This window comes from Bufo gargarizans, chromosome 3 (assembly GCF_014858855.1).
Source record: "Bufo gargarizans isolate SCDJY-AF-19 chromosome 3, ASM1485885v1, whole genome shotgun sequence".
In the NCBI taxonomy this organism is placed as follows: domain Eukaryota; kingdom Metazoa; phylum Chordata; class Amphibia; order Anura; family Bufonidae; genus Bufo; species Bufo gargarizans.
Window position 1 is genome coordinate 590806209 of NC_058082.1, and position 20172 is coordinate 590826380.

The 20172-nt window shown below is 45.2% G+C and overlaps 1 protein-coding gene across 1 annotated transcript; it reads left to right on the forward strand.

Moving 5' to 3' along the window:
• The first annotated feature begins 394 nt into the window (after nt 1–394).
• On the forward strand, nt 395–15029 carry LOC122932979 (leucine-rich repeat-containing protein 75B-like). Its single transcript, XM_044287681.1, has 4 exons — nt 395–811; nt 962–1090; nt 7435–7547; nt 12530–15029. Exons 1-4 carry the CDS (start codon nt 542–544, stop codon nt 13002–13004), a joined length of 987 nt encoding a protein of 328 aa, XP_044143616.1. The 5' UTR covers nt 395–541; the 3' UTR covers nt 13005–15029.
• The last annotated feature ends 5143 nt before the right edge of the window (nt 15030–20172 follow it).

The following is a 20172-nucleotide window of genomic DNA, read 5'->3' on the forward strand; positions in this document are numbered from 1 at the left end:
GAGCCTAGAGGGTCTGTCTACGTGCCACATGAAGATGTCACACCCTGACACAGTGCCCTCCCTGTTCCCTCGCTCCTCAGACACACTGGCAGCCCAGACACATTGCTCCCACCATCCCCCACCGCTCTGAGCATCCTCGCCCAGGATTGGTCAGAGACTGGAAGCTGAAATATAAACAAACACAAGGCAGGCGGCTGCAGACACAGCCCGGACCACCACTGCAGACACAGCCCGGACCACCACTGCAGACACAGCCTGGACCACCACTGCAGACACAGCCTGGACCACCACTGCAGACACAGCCTGGACCACCACTGCAGACACATCCTGGGGACCACAGGTGCATAGCCTCAGCCTAGGGACCGCTCCAGCACCAGCGTCTGTGGACAGCTCCTGGCAGGAGCCATGGTACAGATGGTAGTAGAGGGGCTAGGATGTACCTTCCCTTAGTAGCCGTTCACACCGGGGGTGGCGGTACATGCTAGCACTGGTGCTGACGGTGGGCACGGCAGAGTAGGCTCCAGTGGGTGACATCAGGGTGATGGGAGGCCGGCTGAGCAGACAGAGCAGCCTGGAGGATGAGGCTGAAGACGTGATGGATATGGGGCCCCTGCGGGGGGAGGCTGCAGGGGCCCGCGGTGATTTTGCCCTCACGTCGCTGATACTCAACTCAGAGCGGATCCCCGGGGTGCTGCGCAGGAACAAGCCGGCTCCGTACGTGAGGAGAGCAGCCTGGATACGGGACATACAGGCGCTGGTCCGGGACCACAAGCAAGAGCGGGCGCTGCACATTCTCAAACTGCTCCGCAAGGTAAGGGGCCCCGGGGGCCACAATGCCTGTGGATGAACATGGCACACATGTGACAATACACCCAGCATCATAAGCAGTGGTGGTCGCTTCCTACATCTCACATTAACCTTTCTCCAGCGTGTGGTGACCTGCTCTTTACTGTCTCTGTAGGACCTGGGCCTGGAGGGGACGTTCCTCAATGATATCTTATATAAGCACGTCACTTTCCTCAACCTGGTGGACCCCATCTCCCATGAACTGCTCCTCAGTCTGGCCAGGGAACTTCAGTGTCCAAGGAAGGTAAGGTCTGTCCTCCATCTCACAGTGTGAACAGTCTCCTGTCCAGGTGGGGCGGGCTGCGAACGGCGGCTTGTTATGTAGATTGTGATTTCCCTCATGGAGAAGCAGCTGGCCCAGGCTTTTGTTTCTCTGCCCTTGCTTGGAGGGAAAAGCTTCCAGAAACAACGAGGCTTGGACTGAATATCAATGATAGGACATGTAACTGGTGGTGAGGGAGGAGGCAGGAGACCAGGGAGGAGAATACAGGGAGGGGGGGGGGGGGGGGGTCCTGGAGAGAGACAGATGAGAGACACTGTGCATGGGATTAATGATGAGTTGGGTATTTTCACACTAGTGTTGTTCTTTTCCGGCATTGAGTTCCGTCCTAGGAGCTCAATACCGGAAAATAACTGATCAGTTTAATTATCCTAATGCATTCTGAACGGAGAGCAATCTGTTCAGGATTCATCAGGATGTCTTCACTTCAGTCTTTTTGCTTTTTCAGGACGGAGATAATACCGCAGCATGCTACGGTTTTATCTCCGTCCAAAATTCCGGAACACTTGCCATGCATTAATGCCGGATCCGGCAAAATGGATCCGACATTGCGGTCTGCGCATGCTCAGACTGCAAAAAATGTGAAAAAAAAATAATTCATTTTTCCGGATGACACCGGAGAGACGGATCCGGCATTTCAATGCATTTGTCATACGGATCAGGATCCTGATCCGTCTGACAAAAGCCATCAGTTTGCATGCGTTTTGACGGATCCGGCAGGCAGTTTCGGCGACGGAACTGCCTGCCGGAATCCTCTGCCGCAAGTGTGAACGCACCCTTAGATGGATAGATAGATAGATGATATGATATAGACAGACAGACAGTGGCTATTAGATAGAAAGATAGATATTAGATAGATAGATATGAGAGAGATAGATAGATAATTAGATGATAGACAGATAGATAATAGATAGATAGACAATAGATAGATAGATAATTAGATGATAGACAGATAGATAATGATGTAGATAGATAATAGATAGATAGATAATTAGATATTAAATAGATAGATATGAGTTGTTACTCCACCTGTAGTATTAGATTTAAGTTTCTGGTGGAATATTACAGTGGATCCCGCAGACTTCCGACCTGTTGGTCTCCTAAGATCCCACGTTCCTCAGCGGTGTCTGCTCTACATAAAATGCTGCGGCATGTCTGAAATCAGTGGTAGCTGTAACTGTCCAGGCAGAAAACACAGCACTCACAATGAGAATAGAATCCGAGCACCATGCTGTAGGTAGACAGGGGGCCCCGACATGTAGGTTCTGCTCATCAGATGTACGTTTCACAAAATGAATACTGCAAATACAAAAAGTGGTTCCCTATGGAAATATTTACGTTATTTGGACTAGTCGTGAACACACATTTCTTACCAGTGCTAACAGACACGATGTCACATACTGTATGTGTGATATTGAGCCGCTATCCCCTTCGCACTCATGGCGCTTTATTACAAATATTGAGTCGTTCTGTCACAAAGGTTTAACTATTTTACTAGCTGTTGGAATATTTCACTTTCACTTTGTGCCGGTCATCTAATAACCCTCATCTCTAAACTACTAAGAGGTCATAAACACTTGTGTTAGCCACATTCTTATCAGTAAGACAAGAGCTGAGCTATAATGAGTGTTTGTAATGTCAGAGAACAGAGATGAGGAGCCATCAGCTGAGCTGCCTGACGGAACAGAGAGAAAATTCTGAGCCTGATACTAAAGAAACTCAGAGCTGTGCAGGAAAAAAGGCTCCATATTTTTTTTAGAAAGACCATTTTAAAATGATTTTTAGCCCAAAATGTAATAGTAATAAAAAATTGCTGCCAAAGGTGTACATACAGTTGCAAGAATTTGTCTTACCGTGGACTGATGAACAGCAAGGCTTTTGGAGATACTTTTATAACCCTTTCCAGCTTTATGCAAGTCAACAATTCTTAATCGTAGGTCTTCTGAGAGCTCTTTTGTGCGAGGCATCATTCACATCAGGCAATGCTTCTTGTGAAAAGCAAACCCAGAACTGGTGTGTGTTTTTTATAGGGCAGCTGTAACCAACACCTCCAATCTCATCTCATTGATTGGACTCCAGTTGGCTGACACCTCACTCCAATTAGCTCTTGGAGATGTCATTAGTCTAGGGGTTCACATACTTTTTCCACCTCCACTGTGAATGTTTAAATGGTGTGTTCAATAAAAACATGGTAACATTTAATTCTTTGTGTGTTATTAGTTTAAGCCGACTGCGATTGTCTATTGTTGTGACTTAGATGAAGATCAGATCATATTTTATGACCAATTTGTGCAGAAATCCATATAATTCCAAAGGGTTCACATACTTTTTCTTGCAACTGTAGCCTTTAACTTTTCAAAGATCTTCACCCAGATAATGTAGTGGGACCTAAAAGTGGCATGGGGCCATCCTGTGACATTCAGACAATTTGTCACTACCCTTTCCCCGCAGAGATGCGAAAGACCAGGAGCACATTTATTAAGTCCAGCGTTTTAGACGCCGGCAGGGGCGGACTGGGAACTAAAAGTGGCCCTGGAAAAAAAGGTACAAGTGGCCCCATGTTGCAGGAGGGTCTAAATTGACAGAAGGCGAGGCAACATAATTAGGTAGGACCAACATAGGTAGGCAGGGCCAGCAATACCATAATGCAGAGCAATATACTGCCCAAGCTGAGACAAATACCACAGTGCAGCACAAAATACTGCCAAATCACCACAGTGTTCAACTGTATCGCTGAGGATGGTTATACAGCTGAATTCAGGAGGGCATCTGTGGCTGCCGGCCAGGTGTATAAGAGAGAATCAGACCATTATGTACCCCGCTGGCGGCCATGAGGAGGGCATCGGCCCACCGGGAAATTTCCCTGTAGGGTCTATGGCCAATCCGCCCCTGGACGCCGGTCTTAATAAAGCTCCATAACTTTGTTGCATCAAAATGTAGGCCAGCTTCCTAAAACAGGCATAGAAAATGATGAATGAGTCCCCTTCCCCACCCACACCATGCACACAATTTTAGACCTGGCTTGAGCTGGGAGAAGTCACAGATAGCGGCGCCGCCATCTGCGCCTGAAATACGCGTAATATAGGCGTATTTCAGTATAATAAATGACTCCCTCAGTGTTTGCAGGCAGCAGATCCCTGATCACACAGGACGATGTGCTGCAGACAAAAAATTTTTTTATATGCTGTAGATCCGTGGTCCACAACCGTTTTTCGACCAGGGATCAGTTTCTTCCAGGGCTATTTGGGGGAGAGGGGGCATCAGTGAGATGGGGTATTGGGAGATAAATCATGCACATAAAATCCAGTTTAGGCCCCCTTAGTGTGTATACAGAGACAACTATCAGTCACTGACAGCTGTACACGGGGAAGTGATAGCATTCTCTGTGTACGTGTGTATACAGAGATAGCTGTACACGAGAAAGTGTTATCAGTGATTGATAACATTCTCTGTGTAAGGCTGTGTACAGAGATAGCTGTCAGTTACTGATACTTGTACACAGGGGAGGTGGTATCAGTGATTGATAGCATTCTCAGTGTAAGTGTGTATACAGAGATAGCTGTACACGAGAAAGTGTTATCAGTGATTGATAACATTCTCTGTGTAAGCGTGTGTACAGAGATAGCTGTCAGTTACTGATACTTGTACACAGGGGAGGTGGTATCAGTGATTGATAGCATTCTCAGTGTAAGTGTGTATACAGAGATAGCTGTCAGTCACTGATAGTTGTACACGGGAGAAGTGTTATCAGTGACTGATAGCATTCTCTGTGTAAGTGTGTATACAGAGATAGCTGTTAGTCACTGATAGCTGTACACAGAGAAGTCAATGGAGTTAGACAACAGATCCGATGGCACTGCACATAACCCCGCTTCCTCCTGCAAGTACAGCTACGGACAATGTTCAGCGTATCCCCTGGTCAGGCGGTGCTCAGCTGGTGTCAGGCATTAATAATTCACGTACAACATAAGAAAATAATCCAGCGGCACTCACCAATCGACGTTTTCATTTACTTTATTCACCACGGGTCAGCAGCAGGCACGATACAGTGCAACCAAACAAACAGTAAGCGGCGACGGCCAAGTAGTGTTAAGCGAGCTGTACCATTTGGCCAGTTTACACGACTGTCCAGAACTAATACCACCGAAGAAGGCTTCCAAAAGCAAGCAAGAGACCTGAAGAGTAGGTTATCTTCTAGGGGTTACCCCGTGTAATTATTAAATGACACGATGATGCGAGCATCCGATTCTATTCGAGGGGGAGAATTACGAGCAAAGAAAAGATCCAATATAAGGGGTCAGCCTTCTCCGGTAGTTTTTTCTTTCAAATACAGTCAGGAAAATCATTAAGAATAATTGGAACATGTTGGAGGGAGACGCCAGTCTTGGGGATATTGGGGGTTCACGACCCCTCGTATCCTTCAGAAGGTGTCATACCCTAAGGGATAAACTAGTAAGGAGCCATTTTAAAGAAAAAAACGGGATACATGGTTGAATGGTTGGCGCCCACAGGGGAATAAACGTTGTGGAAGTTGCTCCTTTTGTAAATTCAACTTACAAGGGTCCTCGGTCTCGTTTGGAGGTTTACATCATAGAGTGAACACATTGATAACATGTAGAAGTCATTTTGTTGTTTATTTAGTACTATGTGTGTGCGGTAGGTTTTATATTGGTAAGACCATACGCTGTCTATTTGAAAGGTTCCGTGAACACGTGGGATCAATTGCCTCAGGTAAAGGGGTCTCACGATTAATAGAACATGCCCGCATGGTACACGGCGGAGACAGTAGAGTTCTATGGTTTGCAGATCTGCAGGTTGTCCCAACCCCTCAGAGGGGAGGGGACAGGGATCGTGAACTTCTTAGAAGGGAAGGCCGGTGGATCCTACCGTCCAATGCTATGGGCCCCCTTGAGCTAAATGAAAAAATAGATTTAAGCGTATTTTTGTAATTATTTACTAGGGATTTGCTCAATGTTCATTTTTGTTTTTAATATCACCTGATGTATGTGATGGAGGTGGGTGAGCGCGATCACAACAGCGCCGTACACCTGAGCTGGATGAGAAGTGATGTAGTGGGTATACGCCCCTAGTGCATTTACCTATATAAGGTGATAGGTGTGCTTGACTTGTGAGCTGTGGCCAGAGGAAGCGCTTCCTGCGCGAAACCACCGTCGCCGCTTACTGTTTGTTTGGTTGCACTGTATCGTGTCTGCTCCTGACCCGTGGTGAATAAAGTAAATGAAAACGTTGATTGGTGAGTGCCGCTGGATTATTTTCTTATGTTGCACGTGTACACAGAGAAGTGTTATCAGTGATTGATAGCATTCTCAGTGTAAGTGTGTATACAGGGATAGCTATCAGTCACTGATACTTGTAAACAGGGGAGGTGTTATCAGTGATTGATAGCATTCTCAGTGTAAGTGTGTATACAGAGATAGCTGTCAGTCACTGATAGCTGTACACAGGGGAGGTGTTATCAGTGATAGCATTCTCAGTGTAAGTGTGTATACAGAGATGGCTGTCAGTCACTGATAGCTGTACACAGGGAGGTGTTGTCAGTGATTGATAGCATTCTCAGTGTAAGTGTGTATACAGAGATAGCTGTCAGTCACTGATAGCTGTACACAGGGAGGTGTTATCAGTTATTGATAGCATTCGCTGTGTAAGTGTGTATACAGAGATAGCTTTCAGTCACTGATAGCTGTACACAGGGAGGTGTTGTCAGTGATTGATAGCATTCTCAGTGTAAGTGTGTATACAGAGATAGCTGTCAGTCACTGATAGCTGTACACAGGGAGGTGTTATCAGTTATTGATAGCATTCGCTGTGTAAGTGTGTATACAGAGATAGCTTTCAGTCACTGATAGTTGTACACAGGGGAGGTGTTATCAGTGATTGATAGCATTCTCAGTGTAAGTGTGTATACAGAAATAGCTGTCAGTCACTGCTGTTCACAGGGGTGGACTTAAGTTCAGAAAGAGCAGAGGTTTAAGTGATTAAATTACATATCTTACTGAGACTTTTCCCCAAAAACTATATATCATTCTGCCCAGCTCCTCCTGCTCTATAACATCTTGCCTGCACATTGCACTGCATATCGTGATGACAGGTCCTCTTTAAGGTTCTTCTGTATACATCTGCCTCTGCAATGCAGTGCCATATATACCAGTTTGCTCAGCTCCTCCTGCTCTATAAAGTGCTGCCTGCAGTTTGCATTGCATTTCTGTAGCTTCTATTTGCTGCTAGCGAGTGTTCTTGTCTAAATACACGACTACCATACATTTCCTGTAAAAATGTGAACTTTTTAGGAACAAGACCAGATGAAATCTACAGACCGAATCTGTCGGCAGCTTCTTTACCATTTGACACCACACTCAAAGTGGCATCGACACAGTCTACCTCGAAGGAAAAGTATGGCCTGGTGAGTAGACTATTAAAACGAGACTGATGGAAACACAGCAGAATATATGCATTGTATGTGTAATGTTGCCTTCCAGCCGGTAATGTAGTGCCCCTGCCGGTAATTTTTTTCTACCAGAAAATAATATTGCCTCATGCATTTGATCGTGCCGTGGTGAACAGTGGCTGCTGACTGGAAGCTCAGGACAGGACCTGCCCTCCAGCGGGATGACGTCTCGCAGGTCCTGTCCTGAGCTTCCAGTGAGCAGCGAGTGTTCACAGCGGCGCGATCAAATGGATGAGGGGAGTTCTTTTTTTGCACAAGCAGAGCAGGGGGCATTATTAATTTTGGGGGACACTAATGGGTGTAGTGTATTACTTTTACTGGGGGCACTAATGGGGGGAATTATTCATTCTGGGGGGCACTAATAGAGCATTACTATCGCTGGGGGGGCACTAATGGGGGTATTATTAATTCTAGAGGGCACTAATAGGGGCATTACTATTATTGGGGGGCATTATTACTTATCCAGGGCACTAATGGGGGCATTATTAATTCTGAGGGCCACTAATGGGGGCCTTATTCTGGGGGGCCCTAATGGGGGCATTATTAATTATGGGGGCACTAATGGGGGCATTACTATTTCTGTGGGGCACCAATGGTGGCATTATTAATTTTGGGTGGCACTAATGGGGGCATTAATATTACTGGGGGGCACTAATGGAGACATTATTAATTCTGGGGGGCACTGATGGAGGCATTTCTATCATTTCTATCACTGGGGGCACTAATGGGGGTTATTATCAATTCAGGGGGACACTAATGGAGCCATTAATATTACTGGAGGGGCACTAATGGGGGGCATTATTAATACTAGGAGCCACATTATGACATAGCGACTTAACACCCTATGTTAAGCCATGCCCCCACACCCCCTTTGGGGTGTGACCAAGTTAAGCCACACACCTTTGGGGTGTGGCTTAACTTGGGTGGTATTTTTGGGGGGGAAAGTAGTACAATTACAACTCCCTGTGGACCAGAGTTTCCATAATCACACATTTTATAAAGCCAATATTTGTACTGATTAATACATTTCTGCATATATATATATATATATATATATATATATATATATATATATACAATATATGATGACATTTCTTGTGGTCACACCAGTCAGCATCACATTTTTAACTGGAACATGAAACACTAAGAACTTAAAGGGTTGTCTATATGGACTGTTTAAGCACATGGGTTAGTCCCCTGTTTGGGGTCCACCTCTACAAGCCAGATCAAAGAGCCGCTGTGTGAGAGCAGCTCCCAATATAGCGGATTCAAACCATCCTTGTATTACCGCCAAGTAATACAATGCTACATCATACCTCCTGATAGCCATGGCAGCCGCAGTTTAAAAGGGGTTGTGTCTGATGACACAACACCTTTAGGGCTGTTTCACACGAGCGGATCCCACGCGTGTCATCCGCAGCGTGAAAGAGAGCCAAGCCGTGCTCCGGACAGCAGAGACACGGAGCAGTAACATGATTGATAATGTTCCCTGCCTCTCTGTGATCTTCTTACTACAAAATCAGGGTGACAACTTTATCTCACCGTGATTTTGTAGTAAAAAGACCACAGAGAGGCAAAGAGCATTATCAATCATGTTACTGCTCCGTGTCTCTGCGGATGACACGTGTGGGATCCGCTCATGTGAAACAGCCCTTAAGGCTCATTCACACGAACGTAAGGGCTCCATGCCCATGCTGCGGACCGCAAATAGCAGTCCGCAAAATCACTGTCTCCGGCCGTGTGAATCCTATATTGTGGTGAGGACCCATCGACATGAATGGGTCCGCAATTAGCATGATACGGCAAAAGATAGGACATGCCCTACCTTTTGCGATGCGGAGGCACTGACCCCTTCCGAGTGTTTCCATGGGTTTCCAATCCATGCCTCCACTCCACAAACGATAGGACATGTCCTATCATTTGCCGTATCTTGTGGATCGCGGACCCATTCAAGTCAGTGGGTTTGCGGTCTGCAATACAGCAGAGAGCCGTTATGTTCGTGTGAATGAGTCCTTAAGTGGGTAGCCTGGTTAGACCCTTCTGAATTTAAAGGGGTTCTTTATGATTTAACAATTGATGAGCTATCCCTAGTATAGATCATTAGTGTCAGATCAGAGGAGGTCCGACATCTAGCACCTACGTAGCTCAGGTTTGCGAGAGTAGCTTCAGGCCTTCTTCACATTTGCGTTTTTAATTGACATGCGTTTCCTCTTTTTCTGCGGACAGCACACATACTCATTGATTTCAATGTGTTTATTCACACATCAGTATTTTTTACTGACTGTGGGTCAGTGAAGAAATCACGGAGACATGCACTACTTTAGTCCATAATGCAGACCAAATATGCTCAGAATAGTCTACGGGTCCATGGAAAAATACAGACACATCAGGGATGGCATCCGTGTTGCGTCTGTTTTTGGTCCGTTTTTCACTGCCAGCTGAAAGGAGATGCTTTGGAAATTGATCTTCAGCTGAACATTGTCCATGGAATGCGAATGGCACCCGGAGGGCAAAAAGAGAACACATGGACATCTTCATGGATGAAACACGGACTGATTTTTTTTCATGGACACCAAAAGGACGAGTAGATGTGAACAAGGCCTCATTATGTAGTGGACAGAGCTGGTTACTGGAGCTCTGCTCCCATTGAAGTGAATGGAAGCAGTGCTGCAGTGACCATCTCCGTCCACTAAACTCTAGAGTAGGGTGTCAGACCTCCGTTGATGTAATACTGATAAAGGGAGGGTTCACCTCACCATTATCTTCCCATTCTTCTGATCCGTCAGAAGAACAGAAAAATAAGGGAAAAAAACATATCCCGTAAATAAATGGATCCTGTGCATCAGTTATGCACATTTGGCATCCGTTTGAGCCATTTCCAACTGAGATACGTTTTTTGAGAAGGAAAAAAAGTCCTGTATGCAGTACTTTTTTTTCCCGTCTAGAAAAACGTATCTCAGATGGAAATGGGTCAAACGGATGCCAAATGTGCATAACTGAGGCACAGGATCGTTTTTTTTTTTTTTTTACACGTTCGTCTTTTTTTCTTATTTTATCAGTGACTGACAGCCTTCCCTCTATGATGAGGCGGTCTCATCAGTGACTGACAGCCTTCCCTCTATGATGAGGCGGTCCCTATCAGTCACTGATAGCCTTCCCTCTATGATGAGGCGGTCCCTATCAGTGACTGACAGCCTTCCCTTTATGATGAGGCGGTCCTATCAGTGACTGACAGCCTTCCCTTTATGATGAGGCGGTCCTATCAGTGACTGACAGCCTTCCCTTTATGATGAGGCGGTCCTATCAGTGACTGACAGCCTTCCCTCTATGATGAGGCGGTCCTATCAGTGACTGACAGCCTTCCCTCTATGGTGAGGCGGTCCCATCAGTGACTGACAGCCTTCCCTCTATGATGAGGCGGTCTCATCAGTGTCTGACAGCCTTCCCTTTATGATGAGGCGGTCCTATCAGTGACTGACAGCCTTCCCTCTATGATGAGGCGGTCCTATTAGTGACTGACAGCCTTCCCTTTATGATGAGGTGGTCCTATCAGTGACTGACAGCCTTCCCTCTATGATGAGGCGGTCTCATCAGTGACTGACAGCCTTCCCTCTATGATGAGGCGGTCCTATCAGTGACTGACAGCCTTCCCTCTATGATGAGGCGGTCCTATCAGTGACTGACAGCCTTCCCTCTATGAGGAGGAGGTCCTATCAGTGACTGACAGCCTTCCCTCTATGATAAGGCGGTCCTATCAGTGACTGACAGCCTTCCCTCTATGATGAGGCGGTCCTATCAGTGACTGACAGCCTTCCCTCTATGATAAGGCGGTCCTATCAGTGACTGACAGCCTTCCCTCTATGATGAGGCGGTCCTATCAGTGACTGACAGCCTTCCCTCTATGATGAGGCGGTCCTATCAGTGACTGACAGCCTTCCCTCTATGATGAGGCGGTCCTATCGGTGACTGACAGCTTTCCCTCTATGATGAGGCGGTCCTATCAGTGACTGACAGCCTTCCCTCTATGAGGAGGAGGTCCTATCAGTGACTGACAGCCTTCCCTCTATGATAAGGCGGTCCTATCAGTGACTGACAGCCTTCCCTCTATGATGAGGCGGTCCTATCAGTGACTGACAGCCTTCCCTCTATGATAAGGCGGTCCTATCAGTGACTGACAGCCTTCCCTCTATGATGAGGCTGTCCTATCAGTGACTGACAGCCTTCCCTCTATGATGAGGCGGTCCTATCAGTGACTGACAGCCTTCCCTCTATGATGAGGCGGTCCTATCGGTGACTGACAGCTTTCCCTCTATGATGAGGCGGTCCTATCAGTGACTGACAGCCTTCCCTCTATGATGAGGCGGTCCTATCAGTGACTGACAGCCTTCCCTCTATGATGAGGCGGTCCTATCAGTGACTGACAGCCTTCCCTCTATGATGAGGCGGTCTTATCAGTGACTGACAGCCTTCCCTTTATGATGAGGCGGTCCTATCAGTGACTGACAGCCTTCCCTCTATGATGAGGCGGTCCTATCAGTGACTGACAGCCTTCCCTCTAGGACTGTGTTTACAGAGATAACTGTCAACCACTGATAGGACTTCAAAGCCCAGAAAACTAGATCTCAATCTGCTCAGCTCCTCCTGCTCTATAACGTGCCATCCACAGATTGCCCTACGTTTTCATGGTGACAGGTTTCCCTTAAAGACCTTGCTAAAGAACAGAAGTGGTCTAAACCAGAGAATCCCTTTAAAGTAACATGACATTTTCACATGAGAAATCTCAGATTTTAACACCCGAAGAAGTGTTTTTTGAATTGTAGTAAACTCAATAAAGTAAACCTCTGGGTAGAATTAAACTGTATTAGTCGCTGTATTTAATACATAGTAATGAATACTGAATACTACCACCCCAATGTCAATGCCTTCTCTTTTGGCAGCCTGAAGAACAGCCTACAACAGAAATCAAGTATTGAATCCCTGGATCTGTCTGGTATTCCCCTGACTCCCAGAGATGTTCAGCGTGTGATCCTCTACTTACAAAGCCATGGAGATAGTCTGACCACTGTGGACTTAAGCTTTACTGAACTCACAGACAGCATTCTGAGTTTGGCTCTACCTGCTCTGGCAGTTCTTCCCAACATTACGCACCTTTCACTTAACGGAAACCGCCTTTCTTGTGCCACCCTCAAGGAGCTCAGCGAAGCCATGAAGGACAGTGCCAACTTTCCCTCATTGTCCTGGGTAGATCTGGGTAATAATGTAGACATCTGTTCCATGCCCCAACCTTTGCTCTTGGGGCTGAGACGTCGTCTGTGTCAGCAGAATCTGCTTCCGACCATTCCTGAGGCACAGGACAGTGACTTGTCTGAGGGAGGCATTCCTATGTCTTTTCCTTTGCCTTGGGACAGGTGAGACCTCTTAGTGCACTAGCCATGGAGTTAGAGACTGACCACCTCTCCTCAAACAAGTGTTGATCTCATCTAACATGAGCAGGTGTTACACTCACAGTGCCACAGGTAGTTTGTTTTCAGCCAAGGAGAAGGGGCACCAGATAAAGGTACCCTCATAGCCCCACACATCTTCATCCAACGAGTGAGGAGCCCGGAGACAAGGCAGTCCATCCAGGCTCAGCACCGAACTCATCCACTGTGTGTTCTGTGGATGAATCTTGAAACAAAAGGAGCCAGTAACCACAGCCAGGCACGGAAAAGACAGGGGGGTGCCCAAAATCAAGAGTAGGTGGCATCTACTGCCATTGAGTGGCACGATTCCGTGGGAGGAAACCAGAAATATTCTTGAAAATGGACAATTTATTCTATATATAATTTTTTCGAGGTATCCAGAATGCAAAGCATGTACTGGCTAAGGGTTTGCTCTTCCCATAGAAGTTGTATAGTCTGATGCCCACGAAGGCAGTGTTGTATGTGTAAATGTTTCAAAGCAGTTCCTTGTCTGGAGAGCAGAATGTATTCTTAGTACAACTCAAATCTTTACAATCGCTGAATCTGTATACAAAACCACAAAGATATGTATGTGTATAAAGAGCATAAAACGTAAGAATCTGCGCACAGTCTAGTGTTACTGCCATGGCTTCATCCAGACTGTTTGTTTATACAAAGCTCAATAATTCTTCCTTGTATCAGGACTATATTTTAATAGGAGCCCATTTAGTGTGAAAAAAACCACTCATCATCACGCTATTGTCAAGTCTCTCTTCAAAAATAGGAATGGAAGCCTCTTACAAAATATCACTGTGCGATCAAGATTGCCCAAAGGTTCTCATCTACTAAATGTAAAATGATACTTCTGTACTGTAAGCCCAATATAGTTTGTCACAGCTGTTAGTAGCACTGGGTCATCCAGTGGGTTCAGGCCTAACACAGTAATTGGCCTCAAGGTCCTAAAAGATTCGAAGTTGACTTCAGAGCAGATCACTTGTGACAAGGGTCTATTTCTTATGATTCATGGAAAATGGACCCTCAAAATCATTCAAGGTACCAGAGTCTGTATCTTTAAAAGAATCTTAAAGCGTACCTGAGTTTAAAAAAGAAATAAAGGTTTTCAGAATGGCTGTGCTTCATTTTACAAGAACAGGTCTTTCCTAATGTCTCTTCCAGCCATATTATTCCATGTTTCAGCTGCACAGCTAGATGCATTTCACTTAGAAGCAGGGGGCATTTACCTTTTGTAAAATTGCCAGCACTGTACTGCTGTGACAACCTTTCCCTTACTTCACACTGTGTTTATTTTCAGCTCTGGAGCTCACAGAACAGATCAGGGACAAAGGGGAGGCTGCTATAATCTTCACAATCTGTTTAGAAGCAGTTCTTTATCATGCTTTTCCTGTGAGACGTCTTCTGTGTCTTTGTTACCAGGAAGGGATCTTGTCTGACAACAGGCAGTGGACTGCAAATTAGGTGGAAGTGAAACCTCTAGTGGCCATGACTTTACAGCTTTATTATTTTTTTTCAGGTGGATGCAGGCAGTTTTTTTTTTTTTAATGAAGTGATTTAGAAATTTGCTATTTATACCATTCTTTAGTAAATGAAAGAGCGTGAAAGTAAAGTGACTCTAACATATTTCTTAGTAGTGATATAGGCCTGAAATATCCAATTGAATTCTTTTCTGATTACATGAAGAACAAGTTTGGACTGAAAGAGAAGCCCCTAATGGCAGTGTATTACCATGCATATTAAAGGGGCGCGTACAAGGACTACCGGCAAAAAGAACCTTTATTGATTATGATACCATGAACGATGTCACTTATTAGGACATTTACTTCTAGAGCAAGACCGGACCCTGGGACAAGATGTGTCACATTCAAATTTCTCCAATTCACTATACTGAAGTTATCTGTTATAGAAGCTCAGAAAATGTCAAACAAGTACAGCACTGAGTATAATATGGGTGTTGTATTGTATCTGCAGAAGGGGTAACTTTTTTCTGAAAGGGCATCTGTCAGCAGTTCTGTACCTATGACACTGGCTGACCTGTTGCATGTGCACTTGGCAGCTGAAGGTATCGGTGTTGGTCCCATGTTCATATGTGTCCGCATTACTGAGAAATATGATGTTTTAATGTATGCAAATGAGCCTCTAGGAGCAACAGGGGCGTTGCCGTTACACCTAGAGGCTCTGCTCTTTCTGCAATGACCAAGCTTTCTGCACCATGATTTACAGAACCAGGTGTGTACACATTATCATGTCTGGACCTCTCAATCAAAGTGCCGAGAGCAAAGCAGCTGTAGAGAGAGCAGAGCCTCTGGGTGTAATGGTAACGCCCCCATTGCTCCTAGAGGCTCATTTGCATATAATAAAACATAATTTTTCTCAGCAATACAGGCACATATGACCATGGGACCAACACAGATGCCTTCAGCTGCCAAGAGCACATGTAACAGGTCAGCCAGCGTCATAGGTACAAAACTGCTGACAGATGCCCTTTAACTGCTCAATAAGAATTTTGTATTCAGTTTACCTGCTTGTTGGTCGGTGATTGTAAATTCATTGTGATTGTCAATGTTTTATTCCTTTAGGGAATTTGCGGGGTTAATTCAAGACCGTGCACAGAGGGTTCCCAGGACATAATGCCAGACAGTTCTTGTGCACTGTAATACAGCAGATATTAACTGCCGTGTTAGCCGCCATTAGATGATAGGTTTGGGGCACAGGTATTAACCATTTCATCCTATACCCCTAGTACGTTACCAATAGTAAAGGTGGAAGCTACTGGTTAGTAACTGGTTCCGTCCCTCTCAGCCGGGAGAATAGACCCATGCTCTGTAACCACGGGCAGTCGGGCAGAGGTTTATCTCTCTAGGATGTTACCTTCTTGTCTGATACCCTAAATGAGAACAGTGTCAGTAAGTGGTCCACACAGCGAGAAGCGGCACTTCAATCTAAAGGATTGTCAAAGGTATCATTAAAGCCCATTCTGGGCAAATAGTCTATTCGCGAATCGCGATCTCGGTATAATGGAGGGCATCGAGGGGGGTACTGCTCAGAAAAGGCCATGGAAGACGAGAAGACACATTGGATTGTAGCTGGTCTTTCAGACTTTTTTTTCTTTACATAGAATATGCAATACAACTACTGCAAATGGACCTCCTGTTGTAAGAAATACAGGTTTTGGAAATAATATATGCATTATATTTGTGTGAATTATTTGTGTTAATCAGAGACAGGTAGGTGACCGTCCTACTTCATTAGTATGTATCTAGCTCCTTTTGTATCTAGGTCCTGGAATATCCCGTATCTCTTACATATGCTGATTGGTAGAGAACAAAAGGCACCCAAAATATGTGAATAAGAGACAAGGGGTCATAAAATGCTAAGATAACAGGTTCTGGGCCGGCCCACAGAGACGGGGCGTTGGGAAGGATGGGGGTTGAGAACTTTCAAGGAATAAAAGATCCCTTGGGTATATGGGGGAAGCTGGAGGAGGAGGCATTATATTGTATTCTGGAAATTGCTAGTAATTGTAATTATTGTTATGTGTGTACAAGTCTCTATGTAATATTTATTTCTTTTTGTTCCACTGTAACTCCATATATACTCATCAATAATAACTATAGTATCAATTTTCCACACTATACAATATATCTTTTTTTAATGCGTTAAATCTTGTGTCTCATTTATTGCATCCAATCTCGCATTAGACCCAGTAAGAGGGTGTGTTATATATGGTATATATTCATATATATATATATATATATATATATATATATAAAATTATTTCTTACACTGTTACAAGGATACAGAATTTCTTATAAGACTGTAGACATAAGAGATATATGTAGGTCAAGAGTATTTGTCTTGTATTCTAATGTCTGAACACTCCCTTAAATGGGTTTTCCGACCTTTCCTATGCTCAGGATAGGTCATCAGTATCTGATCGGTGGGGGATCAACACCCAGGACCGCCGTCAATCAGTTTGAGAAGGTGAGCACCACGGCCTACTCCAGCTTTCCCTAGGCCGGTGACGTCATGTTCATCGCTCACGTGGCCTAGGAGCAGCTCAGCCCCATAGAGGTGAATGGGGCTCAGATGTGATACCAAGCACATTCACTATACAATATGCGGCACTGTGCTTGGTGAGGTGAGAGAAGGCCGCAGTACTCACAGGAGCGCCGCTGCCTTCTCAAGCAGCTGATCGGCGGGGGTCCCGGGTGTCGGACCCCCATCAATCAGATACTGATGACCTATCCTCAGGAGGATAGTCTTGGAAAACCCTTTTAATTTGCTTGTCATTGTGTCTCTGTGTGCGTAAAATGTATACCTATCTAACCCACCGTATGTAGGTATCACTGCCAGCACAAAATGGAAATGTGAGTCCTCACTTGTGTGTCTCATTAGTCACTCCAATAAAAATGTCACGTGTCATCGACAGGCCTGCCTTTAACTTCTGCTGTACACAGGACTATAGCTGAGCAATGGATAAATGTATACCTGACGCTAGGTGGTGGTTTTATCTCTAGCTGCATTGAATGGGTTAATTGTATATAAATATCCATCATTTTAAGTGCTGTTTTAGTAGCCATTTCATGTTGCATTCTCTCTTTTTTCAGATACATAGACGCTTACAAAATTTGCTAGTTGCCCTTAAGTCCCCTGCACACAACCATATCCGTTTTGCTCTCCGCAGATCTGCAAAATACAGATGCGGTCTGTGTGCGTCCCGCAATGTTTCACTGACGCACTGTAAAAAAGCCTATTCTCCGCAAAATGGACAACAATAAGGCTGCAGTCACAATAACGTATTTTGTTTCTGTGTCCATTCCATTATTATTTTTTTTGCATGCTGGATGAGTACGGAATCACAGTATTTTTAAAAAATAAAAATAACAAACCAACTTTATTCTGTTACTTGCTTAAAAATAGGGGAACTACACCTAAAATATATTATTGTCCAATATTATTCCACAGAGCTATCCAGCTGAATACATGTATGTGAACGCAACCACCTTAGCTCCTATATCTGCTGCTGGGAGCAACCTATGGTGAATACTACAGGGTGGGCCATTTATATGGATACACCTTAATAAAATGGGAATGGTTGGTGATATTAACTTCCTGTTTGTGGCACATTAGTATATGGGGGGGGGGGGGGGGACTTTTCAAGATGGGTGGTGAACATGGCGGCCATTTTGAAGTCGGCCAGTTTCAGGTGCTGCACATCTCGTATCTTCACAGCATATGCTGTGCAGCACCTGAAACTGCGGATACTGGAAGCCTGTGCTAGCATTTCTCCTGCGGTGTTGCTATCAGTGTGTGAAGAGTGGGAGAAGAGGGTTGCATTGACAATCCAACACAATGGGCAGCACATTGAACACATTTTATAAGTGGTCAGAAACGTGTAAATAACTAATGAAAGAATAAAGTTACGTTAAAACTAAGCACATCGTTGCTTTTCTTGTGAAATTGGGTCACATTACCCTCTTTCTATTGAAAAAACAAAAGTTGGATTCAAAATGGCCGACTTCAAAATGGCCGCCATGGTCACCACCCATCTTGAAAAGTTTCCCCCCTCACATATACTAATGTGCCACAAACAGGAAGTTAATATCACCGACCATTCCCATTTTATTAAGGTGTATCCATATAAATGGCCCACCCTGTAGAATCACACTGGATATTTGTGATATTGAAAAGCATAGCTCCAGTATAACATCGACAGTGAGGATCAGTAATAGTGGGGTAGGGTATGCCTAGTGATATTCAGCACATTATCAAATAGACTACCTCTCCTCCAACACCCCTGCTACAATGCCGAGCTCACTCACTACTAACTTGCATTAAAAACTAGCTGACGCTGTCTAATACATCTATGATTCGTCTGCTAACACTGTGAAGCAGCCGCCAAATTACGAATGCTTTAACCAAGTGGCTCCACCCACTAGCGGTCGGCATATCCAATCAGCTGACCCGGCTCGGGAGGCAGAGGCGGTCACTAAGACACTCCCCCGGGCAGACGTCAGCTGCATCTCATGGAGGCCGGTCAGTATGTATAGGTATCAAATCTATGTATCACAGGGATCTCGTGTGGTGGACTTTAATATTTATCAGGCGATCCCAACACTGGGGGCAATATAAAACCAGGTTCCTAAAAAGGGAAAATAGAATGACCTATATTAATATGGCTCATAACTAGAGTTGAGCGAACACCTGGATGTTCGGGTTCGAGAAGTTCGGCCGAACATCCCGGAAATGTTCGGGTTCGGGATCCGAACCCGATCCGAACTTCGTCCCGAACCCGAACCCCATTGAAGTCAATGGGGACCCGAACTTTTCGGCACTAAAAAGGCTGTAAAACAGCCCAGGAAAGAGCTAGAGGGCTGCAAAAGGCAGCAACATGTAGGTAAATCCCCTGCAAACAAATGTGGATAGGGAAATGAATTAAAATAAAAATTAAATAAATAAAAATTAACCAAAATCAATTGGAGAGAGGTTCCATAGCAGAGAATCTGGCTTCCCGTCACCCACCACTGGAACAGTCCATTCTCAGATATTTAGGCCCCGGCACCCAGGCAGAGGAGAGAGGTCCCGTAACAGAGAATCTGTCTTCATGTCAGCAGAGAATTAGTCTACATGTCATAGCAGAGAATGAGGCTTCACGTCAGCCACCACTGCAACAGTCCATTGGCATATATTTAGGCCCAGCACCCAGGCAGAGGAGGGAGGTCCCGTAACAGAGAATCTGTCTTCATGTCAGCAGAGAATTAGTCTGCATGTCATAGCAGAGAATGAGGCTTCACGTCAGCCACCACTGCAACAGTCCATTGGCATATATTTAGGCCCAGCACACACACAGGCAGAGGAGAGAGGTCCCGTAACAGAGAATCTGGCTTCATGTCAGCAGAGAATCAGTCTGCATGTCATAGCAGAGAATGAGGCTTCACGTCAGCCACCACTGCAACAGTCCATTGGCATATATTTAGGCCCAGCACACACACGGGCAGAGGAGAGAGGTCCCGTAACAGAGAATCTGGCTTCATGTCAGCAGAGAATCAGTCTGCATGTCATAGCAGAGAATGAGGCTTCACGTCAGCCACCACTGCAACAGTCCATTGGCATATATTTAG